General features: G+C 45.8%; 9 protein-coding genes across 9 annotated transcripts; 4 read left to right on the top strand and 5 right to left on the bottom strand.

Annotated features, from left to right (window-relative positions):
• Window positions 1-289: 289 nt before the first annotated feature.
• EDB82DRAFT_578596 (uncharacterized protein) lies at window positions 290-2,005 on the bottom strand (the record flags this gene model as incomplete). The annotated part of the gene is made up of 4 exons (XM_025736717.2): window positions 290-1,247; window positions 1,305-1,592; window positions 1,651-1,743; window positions 1,777-2,005. 4 exons carry the CDS (start codon window positions 2,003-2,005, stop codon window positions 376-378), a joined length of 1,482 nt encoding a protein of 493 aa, XP_025591649.2. The 3' UTR covers window positions 290-375.
• Window positions 2,006-2,909: 904 nt separating this feature from the next.
• On the top strand, window positions 2,910-3,862 carry EDB82DRAFT_285458 (uncharacterized protein). The gene has a single exon (XM_025736716.2). The coding sequence runs from the start codon at window positions 3,080-3,082 to the stop codon at window positions 3,728-3,730; it is 651 nt and encodes a 216-aa protein (XP_025591648.1). The 5' UTR covers window positions 2,910-3,079; the 3' UTR covers window positions 3,731-3,862.
• Window positions 3,863-6,597, bottom strand: EDB82DRAFT_560554 (bacterial alpha-L-rhamnosidase-domain-containing protein; the record flags this gene model as incomplete). Its single annotated transcript, XM_025736715.2, has 1 exon — window positions 3,863-6,597. The coding sequence occupies one exon, from the start codon at window positions 6,595-6,597 to the stop codon at window positions 3,994-3,996; it is 2,604 nt and encodes an 867-aa protein (XP_025591647.1). The 3' UTR covers window positions 3,863-3,993.
• A 550-nt stretch (window positions 6,598-7,147) lies between these two features.
• On the bottom strand, window positions 7,148-8,028 carry EDB82DRAFT_511013 (uncharacterized protein). Its single transcript, XM_025736714.2, has one exon. The coding sequence runs from the start codon at window positions 7,929-7,931 to the stop codon at window positions 7,179-7,181; it is 753 nt and encodes a 250-aa protein (XP_025591646.2). The 5' UTR covers window positions 7,932-8,028; the 3' UTR covers window positions 7,148-7,178.
• A 403-nt stretch (window positions 8,029-8,431) lies between these two features.
• Window positions 8,432-9,141, top strand: EDB82DRAFT_511012 (uncharacterized protein). The gene has a single exon (XM_065608877.1). It carries the CDS (start codon window positions 8,695-8,697, stop codon window positions 9,115-9,117), a length of 423 nt encoding a protein of 140 aa, XP_065463069.1. The 5' UTR covers window positions 8,432-8,694; the 3' UTR covers window positions 9,118-9,141.
• Window positions 9,142-9,619: 478 nt separating this feature from the next.
• On the top strand, window positions 9,620-10,431 carry EDB82DRAFT_560547 (uncharacterized protein; the record flags this gene model as incomplete). Its single annotated transcript, XM_025736712.2, has 1 exon — window positions 9,620-10,431. Exon 1 carries the CDS (start codon window positions 9,751-9,753, stop codon window positions 10,429-10,431), a length of 681 nt encoding a protein of 226 aa, XP_025591644.1. The 5' UTR covers window positions 9,620-9,750.
• Window positions 10,432-10,741: 310 nt separating this feature from the next.
• On the top strand, window positions 10,742-11,522 carry EDB82DRAFT_285374 (uncharacterized protein). Its single transcript, XM_025736711.2, has one exon. It carries the CDS (start codon window positions 10,861-10,863, stop codon window positions 11,389-11,391), a length of 531 nt encoding a protein of 176 aa, XP_025591643.2. The 5' UTR covers window positions 10,742-10,860; the 3' UTR covers window positions 11,392-11,522.
• A 120-nt stretch (window positions 11,523-11,642) lies between these two features.
• EDB82DRAFT_547748 (uncharacterized protein) lies at window positions 11,643-12,685 on the bottom strand (the record flags this gene model as incomplete). The annotated part of the gene is made up of 2 exons (XM_025736707.2): window positions 11,643-12,544; window positions 12,595-12,685. 2 exons carry the CDS (start codon window positions 12,683-12,685, stop codon window positions 11,643-11,645), a joined length of 993 nt encoding a protein of 330 aa, XP_025591642.2.
• Window positions 12,686-13,424: 739 nt separating this feature from the next.
• Window positions 13,425-14,821, bottom strand: EDB82DRAFT_436932 (uncharacterized protein; the record flags this gene model as incomplete). The annotated part of the gene is made up of 5 exons (XM_025736705.1): window positions 13,425-13,803; window positions 13,856-14,331; window positions 14,385-14,492; window positions 14,545-14,564; window positions 14,614-14,821. The coding sequence occupies 5 exons, from the start codon at window positions 14,819-14,821 to the stop codon at window positions 13,425-13,427; spliced, it is 1,191 nt and encodes a 396-aa protein (XP_025591640.1).
• Window positions 14,822-15,094: the final 273 nt, after the last annotated feature.

The following is a 15,094-nucleotide window of genomic DNA, read 5'->3' as shown; positions in this document are numbered from 1 at the left end:
TCTGTATTATTGATTGAAACATTGACAAGTGCGGGGTTGATGATATGCAGCTTTGTGTGACATGAGATAACTCAAGCCTATATTTGAGATCAACTTAGGTTATAAACTCCAGCCTCATGGGGGCTTAATGCCAGAGTGTGATGGTAATAACAAGTGCAACATTCACCATTAGAATGGATTGTTGCCACATTCTAGAGGAATAATCCTTTTCTATGGTGGAAGCTTATGCTTGACGCTTTCGCGTTTTATTATCTCTATCAGTTTACTATATTTCAACTTCAGGTCTTCTGTCGATTCTCTAGGAAGATATTAACATACAAATGATATCCTTTATGCTTCTCCTATTTCTAGACGACAGCCCCCAACTATTTCACATTACTTCCAGTCACACTTAATACCCAGCATATATCTTCCTCCATCACATTCAGACATCTCGCCCCACGCAGGGTCCTCCCAACAACGAATATTCGAAGCACCGCTCTCACATGTCATCCCGCCCACCAGGTCAGAAGTTCTAGAGTAAACACACCCTTTGGCTTCGTGTGCGCCAAAGGCTGGAAGCTCTGTAGGAAACTTCAAATCGTTCTTATCCCCCTCAACGAGTGTCTTGGAAAGTATCTTTGCAGAACAGAAGTCTGTAATCGGGTCATCGGGCGTATCTTGGAAGGCCATCCACTGCGGACCCATTGCAGTTTGCATTAAAACTATGCGAACCCAATTTTTGTACGGATGAGCTTCAGCTAACCAGCCTCGCCACTGACGTTGGTAATCCTCGGGGTAGACGGATAGGTCCCAGAACCATGCACTAGAGTTGAATGGGACAACATCCTTTTCAGGAATTTCCTGGCCTCCATAAAGATGGCAGGTGTCATCGTCGTCTTGTGAACCAGCAATAGTCACTATCCCTTCAGGGTCAATGCTAATGCCACCAGACACAAAGAAACCAGGGCCGTCCTCCACTTCGTCGAGTTTCATCGCTAAAGGAAGGTGAGGATACTTGCCAATAACTTTCTGCACATATTTGGCCATAGCATACATGGCGAAGCTATCTGCGTTTCTCCTAATAAAGAATGATGGGCTGAATTTATAGCGGGCGAGTGCTTTAGTTCTCTCAGCGCCATACAGCCCTGTGTGGCGGTAGGAATTATCGTCGTCGTAGTAGAAGGCAGAAATATCACGGATATGCCATCCAGGTAACACTCCTGAGGCCCAGTCAATGTGAAGTAATTCGTGAAACCAGGTGCGTCCTAGAATGCGGTCTTAGTCTTGATCTTGTGGGTCTCTCATGCATACATAACACACACCTTTGTTCCCAACGTAGTTATCCAGATCTGCCCGATGTTCCCAAGGCAAATCCTTGTTACCGTTCTCTTTCACCGCGTCATCTAGATTTGGGAGCTCAAAGTACCGTGGACAAAAGTTGATAGAGGCATACCCAGAATCACGGTCTTCATTGTTAACATAGGCAACGGTAGAGGTGGTGCGGCCACATGGACAGCGGTCGTCAGGGTCATCGCATCGAACATGAAGCCACCATTTGAATGGGTTCAAGCTGCTTCCACCTCTGATAGTTGAGACAGTGTCAATAATCTCTGAATAAAAACTAATTAGCATTGAAGATATAGCAAGATGGTCAGCAAGGGTGCATACTCTTTATCTCTTTTTGATCATCTTCATTGATAAAAGGTGGACTAAGATAGTCCAGAGCTGCTGCCTCATTCCAGTTCAAATTCTTGCCTTGAACTGCATCCATCATTTTCCAAGATTATTGCCAACCAGAATAGATGTCCTGCTTCTCGGAAGTGCTGCAACCTTGCCATCCAAATAGCCTTGTGGCTGTCGCGCCAATGTCCTTTTCGGTAAAGTTATAGCGACTGTCCCGCAGTGCGGCTCTGAAAATATTGATGGCTTCTTGACGATCTTGGCTTGGTGCAGCCAAGGCGAGATGAGAAGTAAAAAGCAGTTGATAAACAAACAGGACAAAAAGTGAAGAAAGGGATAACATGATGGAAGTGTATAAGATTTTGTGTAATTACAGACTGTCTTGTCTGGCATCTATTACTATGGTGCGACTCGATGGTTTATTTATCTTTGGTAGGAAGACACAGCTACCAACACACTCTAACTTAACCGCCCAACTCATTGATCGAAATGCATGATAGATGGTACAAGGCTGGCCCAACGTACTACTTGACGTTCGCTATCAGTTCCGTATGATGTGAAGTATATCTCGGTAATTTCCAAAATAGAAAATGCCCCTTGCGACATGGAAGGAGTTATGCAGTTGGTAGGTTAAAGTTTCAGACATAGTCAGTCATAGGGGTTGTCCCTGAACCCAACTAACAGTGTGACATATGAGAATACAACTGGGGTCCGGCGTAAGGTGCGTAAATCTCTCATGTTTCTCTTATCAAGTGGACATTACAAATATGTTTCAAGGATGTCAATTTTGCACTATAAAGGTCCAAATCACGGTAAATGTGTGAGAGGAGCCAAGTATTTGATTAGAGGCGAATTATCTGGTTTAAGTTCCAAGTCAGGCCATACCGATTCCCTTGTACTTTCACATTCTCCTCTACTGGAGATCATATCCATAAATAGTGTTTTACGCGCTGACTATTTCAATTTATGTGATTCAAAAGATACGTCAAAGTTTAACAAACCAACAACTGACAGGGGTTAGTGGGTTGGAGGGGGGGAGGATGGGAATGTGACTCGCCGCATTCCTCGAAGAGCATAACCAACACTGGCTTGGCAATAACGGCAGTTCTCAATGTTCTGATCAATTGGATCTAGTCAGGGGTTATGCCAGTTTTATCCTTACTTGTCTGCCTTGCCAATCTATTTCTAGGACCATCTACTATTTTGCTTATCATGATTGGAAAGAATTACTTGGCAAATTTTGAGCAGAACCAACATGTTCAAAGCCAACGAGATAACGGAATATATAGTTACGTAACTACGGGACTGGAATATCTGATATTCCCCAGGGCCAACAATTTACACCTACCCCTCTTTGAGCACCAATAATGAAACTTTTCCATATGTCATCTCCTCTTTCCTTCAACAACCCAACTCAATGTTCAGATACGCCTTGTTCTTCCTGGCGTCCATTCTTCTTACAATCTCCTACGCTATTCACGAGCCTAAACAACATTTTCTGTACCCTCCCCCTAACGGAGACATTCCCCAAATGCTGTCAGAAGGCGGGTGGTACGGTGATTTTGGCGTAACCTGGTTTCCCCGATCTGAATTCGGTGGTAGCACAGGCGGCATTGTACATGGCTGGCCAGCTAAAGGTGGTTTTTACTCCCGTCTCTGCTCCGTAGCGGAGCTTGAGTTCTTGGGCCTTGACCGATTCGAGCCGTCCGACAAACCAGATGACCCTGAGAATGAGGAAGCTCACTGCGCCAAAATGCGTCAGTTAGGAGCAAATTGGTTTCGTGACCCTGACCATAAACTACGCTTTGGACGGAAGTATCGAAACAAAGAACCAGATGCACCACTTTTATTTGTCGGTTGGCCTACTAGTGGTGGTGTTTGGACCCTTGATACCAACTTCTCACAATGTGCACGGAAGGGATTGGCGAGAATTGACAACGCATTCACAATGGAAGAACGCTGCAAGGTGATTGAGAAACTCGGGGGGACATTCTATGCCGATCCAAAGGATTGTCCTCATCTAGACCTTGATGGTTCTCAAGAGGGAGAAAATATTAAAAGCTACTAGCTCTAGATGTGTTACTGAATTCTCTTTATCCATACGGTCGATTACGTTCACAAAGCTTATGGGATAATTTATGTCCTGCTGTTATTGCCCTCTCTACTTTTGAGTCCTTTTGAACCATTTCGTGAGATTTGATATCAGCTGTAAGGCAACAGATGAGGAGTTCTCAGTAAATACTATCAAACATTTCGCTTTGAATAATATGCGGCTTCCGATATTAACACTGATGGATCGCAGTAGAGCTAAACTAACTACGTAGAGACAGTTCAGGTTGATTGGTAGAACTCATGCAGTCCAGATCCAACAGTTTCCGTCTTCCCTGTCCCAGGCAGAGTGATATCAGCCTTGGTGTTCGGTGGAATCCTCACTTTCAACTGGAACCCCTCATCCGTCAACTTCCAATCCGTTGAAATTGTACCATACCCAGTGACGAGCTTCGCGCTTGCATGTGTAATATTCCCTCCCGGAATAGGCGCAATGGCAACCTTCTTGTATCCCGGATCGAGGGGCGCAATTCCCCCAATGACTTGATGCATCCAATTGGCAACAGACCCAAAAGAATAATGATTGAAACTGGTCATCTCGCCTGGATTAACTGTGCCATTCGGTAAGAGACTATCCCATCTTTCCCAGGTTGTTGTACCCCCCATGACGACTTGGTATAACCATGATGGGACCTTCTCTTGAAGGAGCATTCGGTAGAAATCATCCGTGGCATTGGCGTCTTTCAAAGCGAAGCCAAGAGGCGCGGTACCCGCGAATCCAGTGCCAACAAGATGGTCATTCTCTCGGATGATCTCACGTAATGTTGCCGCTGCCTTTTCTCTCTGTCCTTCGTCGTTCAAAAGGTTAAAGCCCACAGACAGTGCGTACGCCGTTTGAGTCCTGTTTGCCAACTTTCCATCTGGTGCCCAAGCTTTTCCAAACTCGCTCTTGAGATCCGACTGTTGTGTCTTGTATTTCTCAGCCAGATCCGACTCCCCAAGAGCAGTAACAATTTGTGTGAGAATCTCAGTCATCCTGATCAAGTACGCATCTGACACCAAATACTTGCTAGTCGTTGCACCTCCGGGATCATCAGATGGGGCCAGGGGGTCCAACCAGTCCCCAAACTGGAAAGTTCTGCGATCCCATAGGCCAACCTCATTTCTGGGAATTCCTTTATCTATCCAGCCTTGGGCCTGAGGGAGATGTTCCTCCAAAAGCCCCTTGTCGCCAAAGGCTTGATAGATGTTCCACGGGTTGGAGACTACAACATCTCCCCATACTGAAGAAGCAATTGGTACCGTGCCAAATGCCGAGGGAATGGTAGGAATGAAGAAAGGGGGAATCATAGTGTTATTGACCGACATTTCAGACCACACATCTTTGTGCCAACTCTTCCAGAATGACGCTGTGTCATAGAGATAGTTCGATGTTGGGCAAAAGGCATGGGCGTCTCCAGTCCATCCAAGACGCTCATCGCGCTGAGGACAGTCCGTGGGAATGGAAAGAAAGTTACCCTTCATCGACCAGCGAACATTGGAGTGAAATTTGTTCAACAGTTCATGTGAGCAATTGAAGTAGCCTGTTTCCTCCATATCAGTATGGACAACAATCGCCTCAAGACTGTTTTCATCCAACGGTGTCTCCTCAGGCCATCCATCAATCTGAGCATAGCGAAAACCGTGATATGTAAACTTTGGCTCCCACTCAAGTGGGCCCTGCCCGCTAAGCATGATTGTGTCCGTAGCCTTGGCTTTTCGAAGCGGTCGAATTCCTAGTTCGCCGTTTTCTAAAACTTCTGCATGCTTCAATGTGATGGTTGTGTTTGCAGGTCCGTCAACCTTTAATCGCAACCAGCCAACCAGGTTTTGGCCGAAGTCGACAAGTTGCTTTCCAGATGGCGACTTGAAGAACTCTTTTGGTTTGACCCCTTCAATTCGACGAGTAGGAGGCTGATCTGGTGGGACGAGTGCTCCGTCGACTGCAGGGAGCAGATGAGTCTCATACCAGGATGCGTCGTTGTATTCGGGCTCTGACCATCCTTTAATCTCAGCTTCAAGGGTACCGTCATACAATTCTCCATCATAAATCTCTCCATTGACAACTGGCCCAAACCCTGACTTCCATGTCGTGTCGGTGTAAATCTTGGAAACAGTGCCATTCTTTGACTTGATGTGAAGTTGTGCCAAGAGACCTGTCGAGTTCCCGTAGATATTTCGTTGTCCTCCGTCAAACCCTAAGCGGCCAGCATACCACCCTTCACCAACCAGTGCTCCAATCGCATTCGCGCCTGGAGTAATAAGGTTGGTAACGTCATATGTATCATAGACATGACGGTGATGGTATGACTGCCATCCTGGAGCCAAGACGTGATCTCCGACTCGCTTCCCGTTAATCTCAGCTTCGTAAATACCCAAAGCGGTGATATAAAGCCTCGCTGATTCGAAACTATCAGGTACTGCAAAGTCTTTTCTGAAGTATACGGGCCTTTTCGGTTCGTTCACATTGACCTTCATAGTTGAAGCAATGGGTTTGACATGCTCCCAACTCTTCTTGAACAGACCAGTCTCGACAGACACCCAATCGGACCAGGGTGTGGAGGGCTGATCACTTGCGGCGAAACCATGCGCGCGAACCCTAACGAATGCATGTTCGGCTTCATCTAGGGGTGCATCTGGCCAAGGGAGGTAAAGTGAATCGGAAGAATTGGAAGAAAAGGATTTGGATTCATTGTTGACACTCCGAGTAACCTCAATGTCGTATGAGCTCTGTTCCCAGTTCGAAACGGGACCATCAAATCTCCACGAGATTCTTGGTTCAGTCTCCGCAATCCCCAGGGCAGTGCGGTGATGCTCAAATGAGACTCGGGAAATTGTCAACGCCATATTGAAGCATTGGCTTTGATGCTAGAGAATTCGATTCAACTTTGAGTACATCAGAGGGGTTATTTATGAATTTTCGAACGCCCTACTATAATTTCACGTTGACAACATGGTAATGATCGAATCCGTTTGTAGAATTGCCGATACCAACTCCCGTGCCAGATTATCGTTAGAATTACTACCTTCATCCTTCTCGCTCAGAAATAACCCGAGGATTGGGAGCTGCTTCGGCCATTAAAACGCGGGGAAAGTAACGCCGGTCACTCCCCGCAATCTACTACCCCACACGATCGGCCACCTAATATGCAACCTGATCGGGTCCTTTTCGAAAAAATTAACCTTGCTGTGCTTTATACGCGTTTAAGTAGGTTCCGTTCTCTAAACGAGAAGTATGTCGAAGTGAGTCCCCTTCCCGAGGTGAGACCACTTTGCGAGCTGAGTCACCTTTACCACTGCTACTCTACCTATGTCCAGTGACTTGCTGCACAAGCCTTAACCGATCATATTCTAAATATTTTATCATCAAATATCATCGAGGTAAAGTTTCGGACCGCTCAGATATAATTAAATTATCTTATCGTGATTTACATAACTTCATTTACCAAAGCAGCTGTAAATCCACCGCCAGCTATAAGCCAAGCATTAGCTCCTCGAGCATTAACCTGATTTCCCTGCGATTTCTCTCTTTGATCCGTCTTCGCAGTACCCTGAGCCTCTTTGGATGTTTCTTCAATTTGTTCTGAAGTTGCGCGGGTCTCTCCAGGTACCTTAGAAGTAGCTTTCATACCGGTTGTCGCTTTTGTGGTTGGTGTCGATGTTTCAGTGACCTTGCCATCCACAGTGGCGTAGACCTGGACATAGCACTCGCCCCAATGAATAGTGTTATTCAGTCGAGCTGAACCATAGACAACGCCAATCATCTGATTGAACCACTTCTTCTTGCAAACATGGGCGTACTTCACAGCGTAGGAGCTATGTTCTGACCACCACGAGGACGCCGAGCTTCCATAGGACGACCAAGCAGGCACTAGAGTTGTAGGCGCATGGTCGCTGAAGGAGCACCAGTCTGACAGCGCTGGGTACGGGCACGTGGGTAGGCCCATCACGTCGACGTCTGTCAAAGGACAACCCTTGATCAGTTCGTTGCCGTAAGACAGAAGGGCTGTTGAGAGACTCCCGTTTGGAGTCAAGGCAGAGAAGATTGGGTAGAAGTCTTCGAACATGCAATCGACGTCGTTGTCTGAAGTAGTTGGCCTTGCAGTCGGAAATAGAGAATCATAGATGGCAGCATTGGCAGTTGAGAACTGCAAGAAAAAGGCAGCATTGCGGTATTTCATTTTTGTTTCGTTTAAGGGAATGTGATTGTGAAGGGTTCGTAGAAGAAATGAAATGATGAAATGAAATGATGGAATGGTGATAGAAAAGAAGTTCCTCAGTTCTTCATTGTCATGTGAGAATCGTAACAGGCCATAGAGTCCCATTTGAGCTAGTAACATAGATAGAAGTTTCTTTAACCCCTGGACCAACAGGTTGTTGCTTGTGCCACTGGGCATACGGAACCCTGCACCAAGAAACGCCAAGCCAACAGTCAATTGCTCACAAGTTACGTAGAAGGGCCTGGAAGATCCAACCCTTAGAACTGTTTCTATAATACATACATAGTAGCGACTGAGAGTTTCTCGCTTAGACTCTTGTCACACGTGTTACATTGAACAGTTTAGAACCCCTTACATGTCAACAAGTTCAAATCCACAACATCAATCTTGCATTCAATCTACACCTAACTACCATCTTGTCTACAGAGGAATCATGGATCCTCCGACTATAAGATATTCCCCCAAAGAGATTTCGGCAATACTCCTGGACTTTTATACGTTTTTAACCACTCTTCACTTCGACCCTCAATACCTCAAGACCCCACCACCTGAGGGTTGGTCCGGTTTAGACCCTTTTCTGAATCATGCCGCAAGGTCAGATGAAGATGGTGAAGTGATCAAACAGATACCTTACTTCGACGATCGGGAGTTCGTGTATTGGGTTCACTGTAAGTCCCGACTTATTGATTATAGAAACATACCTCAAAAGGAGTTTTCTTTCATTATGGACTGGAGAGTACGTGTCGACAATGAATTGTGGTCAAAACGACGCGACACTATTATTGATCTACATGACGTTTCCCCTCTCGCACTCGACCACGAAACTGGGGGAATACATCTCTGGTTGAACGTGGGGGATGGGGAGATAACCGATGAAGAGAATAAGTTTCAACAAAGCGATCCTATGGATATCAAGGAGTACTTTAATGGGTTGAAAGAAGCCTATAGAAACCTTGCCCTTATCCCCTGCCCAGGCAGAGTCACTATTGAGGTACTCCATCCTGTTGATGAGCTGCCTGAGGGCAAGACGATTACTGAGGGAGAAGTAATTGCACAGAAACAGTGGTGGCCTACAGATCTGGACATCCAGTATATCAGGCAGCTTTATCGGGAATTTGGGTGGCCCAATGCTTTTAAAAAAGGATGAGGCTTTTCGCCCAGTGGATCAATTGATGGAAAAGCTTCCAGAGGGTCGTTTGGGCTGGGAGGGTGACTAGGGCAGCTTGTAGGTTTTACCAAGATCTACGCTTCCCGTATAAATGTGTAGCCTCGGTCTCAATAGAATGAACACCTATTTGAATGACTGAGGTTTAGAAATTGAACCAACACATTGTATCACAAGTAGATAGGTGAAATGGCTCGCACCATAAATCTCTTCTTTTCGAGACATTGGCTGCCTGTTATCACCAAGGCATCTTTTCTCCACAGTGTTGGTACCCCCATGTTCAACAACAAAGGTTCGCTACTAGTCGACCAACGTGCATTCTCATTACGGTTACCTTATCGCACTCTGGGGCAAGCTAACTAACTTACAACCAACAATTTCAACACCAGGGGAAACTCGGCCCATCTTTAAATGTTGTTAGTGGGTCGCTAAACAGACATTAATTTCGTTCCACCCAACGACTCTTCCAAACGTGAGGCGCGAATGAGAATGCCCCTAAGAACGTATGGGAATTTATACTATCTTGTTTCTCTTTCTTATATGTATCGCTTCAGCGACTTCTAATTAGTACGGGGATATAAACTTCATTCATTAACACTTTTCACCCATTTTACCATGAAGCCGACATCATCATTCATTTTTCAAGTCGGTCTTGTTACGGCTTCCATCTTTGACACAATTCTACCAACGACCAAGGGGACTATTACTAGTGACCCGTGGCAATGCGCTACTCACACGTTCCAGTCATTCTTTGACGTACCTAAACCGACTGGAGCACTTCTCGATGCCTTGATGGACCATGGTGATGCGATCCAGAAGGGTTGCAAGTCCACTTTGACTGACGCCATGGGAAAGCCGGCATGTACACCTCCTCCTCAGTCTGACTGGTGTGCCTTTACAAAATCCGCACCTTCCAGCCTTTTGACTGTGTGCTCGTCTTATGGCGGCACTGATTCATCATGGTGGGCGGAACATAGCTCTGAAGCTGTAGAGTACGCTGAGTATTGTCCGAACCAATGGTTCAGGGCCATGACTTCCTTACCTTACGGTGCGGTCTGGTTAAATGACACGATTGCTTTTGCTAGTTGTTATGCTGCCGCGCACGCTGCAGACAAGCCGAGTGAGAGTACTGTATCAACTACGACTGTTGACCTCACGTCAACTTATACGGGAACTGGTGCTGCTGCTTCAGCGACAGAGAGCGTGAACATTGTTGGTGGAAAGCAGGATGACAGGGGTGTAAGGGTAGCTAGAATAGAACTAGCTGGTGCTGCTATTAATGCGCTTCTATCCTGACTTATCCGAGTAATTGGTCAATATCCACAGTTGCTCCACTACAAAGTGTTCTGCCTAGTGTTGACGACAGGAGTAGGTGTGTGAGAGGGTTCGTCGTTGGCTATAAATACCCCTTCATCTTAACTACTCTCCTACCTATATTCGTCCATATTCTCACGTTCAAACATCATCTTCAACATGTGTGCTCCTGAGAACTTACCGTCGCCGGCCCCATCAGATGATGAATACTATGAATCAGATGATTCTGAAAGCGCCCGCAAGCCACGATTAACACCCCAAGAACTCGGGGCTCTGTTTGTTGACTTCTACTCATTCATGGCAACCCTGAACTACGATATATACGATCTCAAGATTCCCCCACGCACTGGATAGCCAGATATCACATCCGAATCCTGTGGAGGCATAAAGTCCGACTACGCTATCGAGGTTATGCGTCATCTGCCTTACTTTGACGCTAAAGGCGCATGCCATATCCACTATAAATCCAAACTCTGTGACCTTACTGTTTGGACCCCGGACGATTTCAAGACCATCGAAGAAATCTTTGACTGGATGGAGTTTTGGTCAACGGAGGATGAGCAGGATCATAGTGATGTCATCTACATTGCTGAAGGGTATGAGAGTGGCGGCCGTGGATTGTGGCTGCTTGTCAAAGATGGCGAGATAATTGAGGACATGATGAGGTGTGATATGCTGTCCTCGGTCCCAGTGGAACAATACTTTGCCAAGCTGAAGGAACAGTACAAAAAAATGCAGCTGGTTTCTGGAGACGGCAGGATCACAATTGAGGCGGATGACATTCCAGAGCGCGATGAGAGGATCTCTGAGGAGGAGGTGAATAGTCAAACGGAAGAATGGCAGACAGATCTGGATGTTCAATACATAAGGCAGATCTATCGTGATCATGGGTGGCCACACTCCTTTGATTCAAAGGCTGCTTTTAAGGCCGTGGATGATTGACTGGAGCCTTCAGGTACAGATAGAGGAGAAGGACCAAGGGGCTATGCTTGGGAGCATCAGAATCGATAGGTAAAATGTACAGCTTACAGATGGTCTTGATGACTCTATATCAATGGTTATTAGCTATATCTAAAACCTCTTACTAGTAAATTCGGACGTAAGGTTATAGTGAATAGTATGAAATATTTATATTCCTTGTGATATTGGGAGTATATACTGAAGACCTAATAACATACTCTGGGTTCATCCATTCAAGGTGCTAACTCTTCCAAATACCCAGTACAGAACTCTGTGAGTGGAATGAAACTCTCATTGCTGTCTTGAGAGTCTGTGTATATACCCCCAATACCATGCAGCCCGCCATTGTTATTAGGATAATGCTGAGAAGATATCCAATGTCTTCCGTCAATCATATCCGCAGACAACGGTTCCTTGCCCTCTAAAGCCTTTGAAGCAGCTTCCAGCAGCTTTCTAGATATTGGATATAGCCAGAGATCCATATATCTACTAATAAAGTTGCTCTTTCTGCAGGTCCCATGGTAAAGGGGATAAATATGTCCGGTAGCGATGTTGGTGCCCAACTTTACGCTCTTGATCCACTGGCTAGTAGGCTGATCATGATTGATGGCATCGTATAGTCTTGTTAATGCTTTCACGACACGACCAGGCATCTGGATGGTGAATGGCTTGAAAGGGTGTTTCTTCTTTCGAATGCTGTTCTTTACTACACTGCGGTATCCAGAACGGTCAAACGCAATGTTGCGCATCCAGTCCACATTGGCGCATTGGGTGCAAGTAAAGGCTGATTCGTGATCGACAGTTATATGGTAGTCCGCTTGTTTAGTACCAAATTCGCTGGATTGTGGAAGTTTTCTTGTGCCTTTGAGATTTGGGACAATACCGCCAGTGATAGCCATGGTCTGGTTGACTTCCTGACGGGCGTAGAGTTTGCCCAGATAATATTGGTCCGAGTTCCGATGCTTGTATGTAGAATTCCATGTACCTTGTATTAAGATCAGTGCCGCGTCAATACAGTCGCGCAGATCACCCAAGGGCCCAATGACAGTACCAGAGTTGAGATATCGGGGATCAGAATAGCGCATGCTACGGTCCTGGGTATGTGAGCCGTAGACATTATGTGGGAGAAATGATCCTGGAACGGCCCAGCACTGTGACTCGTCGAGTTCCCGCGGAAAACAATACTTGTCTGCGCCGAAAAGAAGAGTTTTGCGAAGGCCCTATTCATGGGCCTGAGCAACGGAAAGCCCAAATTGATCGGCAAGGACACGATCATGACGCTTCATGATCTCGAAGTATCGCTCAATTAAAACCTCGGCAGGTAGTTGGGCTAGTACATCGTGACCATCGGCAATAATGGCCAGGTCATCGCTATGTTTCCCAGCAGGCCCGTTTAAGTATCGTCGGATGCTGTGAAGTTTGGCAATATGAGCCACCTTTGCGTCGAACTCGTTTTTGCCTTTGTAGCCAAGTATAGAAGGGATCGGATATCGATTGGCGAGTACAGATATAATATTTGCACACAGGTTCAATGAGGGTTCGGACGCGGGAATGAGGTAGTGTAGTCTGGATGTCTTTGCAGGCAAGTGGTTGTCGGTCGGTCTCTGAAACTGGGCAGCTTGTACAATATCCTACATTGCAAGACTGATTAGAGTTGAACATTTATAGACTAGGTTAAAAACTTACTATTGGACGAAGAGTGTAGCAAAAAGTAACGAAAAATAAGATGATCACACCAGCAGGTAACAGCCTTTTTAATATGAGTGACCACCAAGAGACTGATAACTTCATTTTGACGACATGTTTCGTTCATCGTTGCAAAGAAAACACTGAACAGGGAGGACAGAACATTTAAAGCACTGTTCCAAAAGAAGAAACTTGGCAAGGGAGAGAATTGGACAAGTGGCGATCTGAGAATTAATTCTAAGACAAGAAATTGATGCAAGGGAGCACTTAGTGTCTGAGGCGTAGGGACTATTGGCCTGCATTAGAGATTAATTATGTCTGAACCTGAACTATGAATACTCATATTGAACAGTCGTTGTGCGCGTCTGCAATATCCCATCTTCACTTTTGTCATCCCCAGTCTGAGTTTGATTCATCAGCGACTCATTTGACTGTCCACTAAAGACTTTCACATCCGTCTTGCCCAAACCTTCAGGCCTCAAGCTGCTTCTATTAAAACGCGTATCATGTTCCAGCTCCACAAGTGTGTCAAACTTGCGTCGCGGACCGTTTGAACCTCCGAACGTATGCAACCCAAAACTTGCGCTATCTCCTTGGCTTGGTTTGCTTTGACTTTTGTCACCAAGAACCCGAGGGGCGACATTTTTAAGAAACACTCGCAGAGTGGGGAGGGAGCCACACATGATCAACAGATTGGCTTCGATGATGCTGCAATATTTCTGTTAGTTGTTGTATTGGAGATCTGAAGGGAACATCTTACACCCATAGGCAACCTTCTGCCAACGACCAACTCTGGTCTGGGTTCGACAAGCTTGGTAGCAGTAAGACTAATCGAACGACTGACGTGACGAGGGTGATTGAACCAATTGCAAATAATCCAAGTACTCCGAACTTCTGCCTTGTAGACATTTGTAATCCGATGACAGTTGGGATAGGTAACAGCAGAAGCATCACATCTGTGATGCAGCCAAAGGCGGCTTGTGTTATGTAAATGGGAGGGCGATTGATGCATTCAGCATCGACAGACAGTCTCACATCCCAACCTGCCGCAATCGGTTTGCATGCGAAGAGAACACTGAACCAGATGCCAACCAGACTAGTCGTGCAGATAATCCCTGTGAAATAGACCGAGTATTGATACCACAAGGAGGGCGATAGGCGATAGTAGAAGAAGCAAAGCGTCAGTTTCGATAGGATTGTCGTTGGGATATATGTGAGTGTTGTACACATAACAAGCTGTAGACAGTAAGTCGAGGTGTCGATCTCAAGATCTGGAAGAGAAGACATACCAGAGCAGATTGAGTGTTGCTATCAACGGGCATCTCCCAGGCATGAACACCAAGCAGGTTTCGTCTATATGCATCAAGAAGACATGATTGAGCGACAATGGAAAGGATCTAAAAAGACAGTTAGGAACCGTTGATGAACACATGTACCTCAGTAACCTACCCATGCAAAAAGGATCAAATCTGCGACTCGTGTAAGCTTCTATCACAAATATAAATATCATGTACTTACAATCATCGATCATGAATTTACGCAAGATTACACCATTGGTATACATGCGCTGTCCCAAAAACGCCGTCGCAAACGCAAACTCCAACCCAAATATCCAATACGCATTCCTGACCATCGACTCATCCGTCTCGGGGTTGGTAAAGTCAACCTGGTATCCAGCAGGTGGTGGAACCGCTACCTCCACACCATTGACGACTGGGAACGACATCGCAAAATCGAGTTTGGAGAGTTTGGAAAGATGTTGGTTGGTTGTCAAACTGTCATCGAGACTAGGTGAACTTTCGACATCGCATACGAAAACAAAACAAAAAAAGATAAAGTTGACTCTGACGTTAGGTCGCAACGGGCACTAAAGCCTTACATAGCAAAGTCTGTGCCAATATAAACTTTGAAAATAACAAGGGGAAACACGCAACCTGTTCATTATGTTGTACATCCTAGCCGACACTGAAAGAGAACAGAGGAAAAAGGTTTGCAAGGA

Source organism: Fusarium venenatum (assembly GCF_020744135.1).
Source record: "Fusarium venenatum strain MPI-CAGE-CH-0201 chromosome Unknown EDB82scaffold_4, whole genome shotgun sequence".
NCBI classification, from domain to species: domain Eukaryota; kingdom Fungi; phylum Ascomycota; class Sordariomycetes; order Hypocreales; family Nectriaceae; genus Fusarium; species Fusarium venenatum.
The sequence above is the reverse complement of the archived record's forward strand: the minus strand, read 5'-3'. Positions and strand labels throughout refer to the sequence as shown.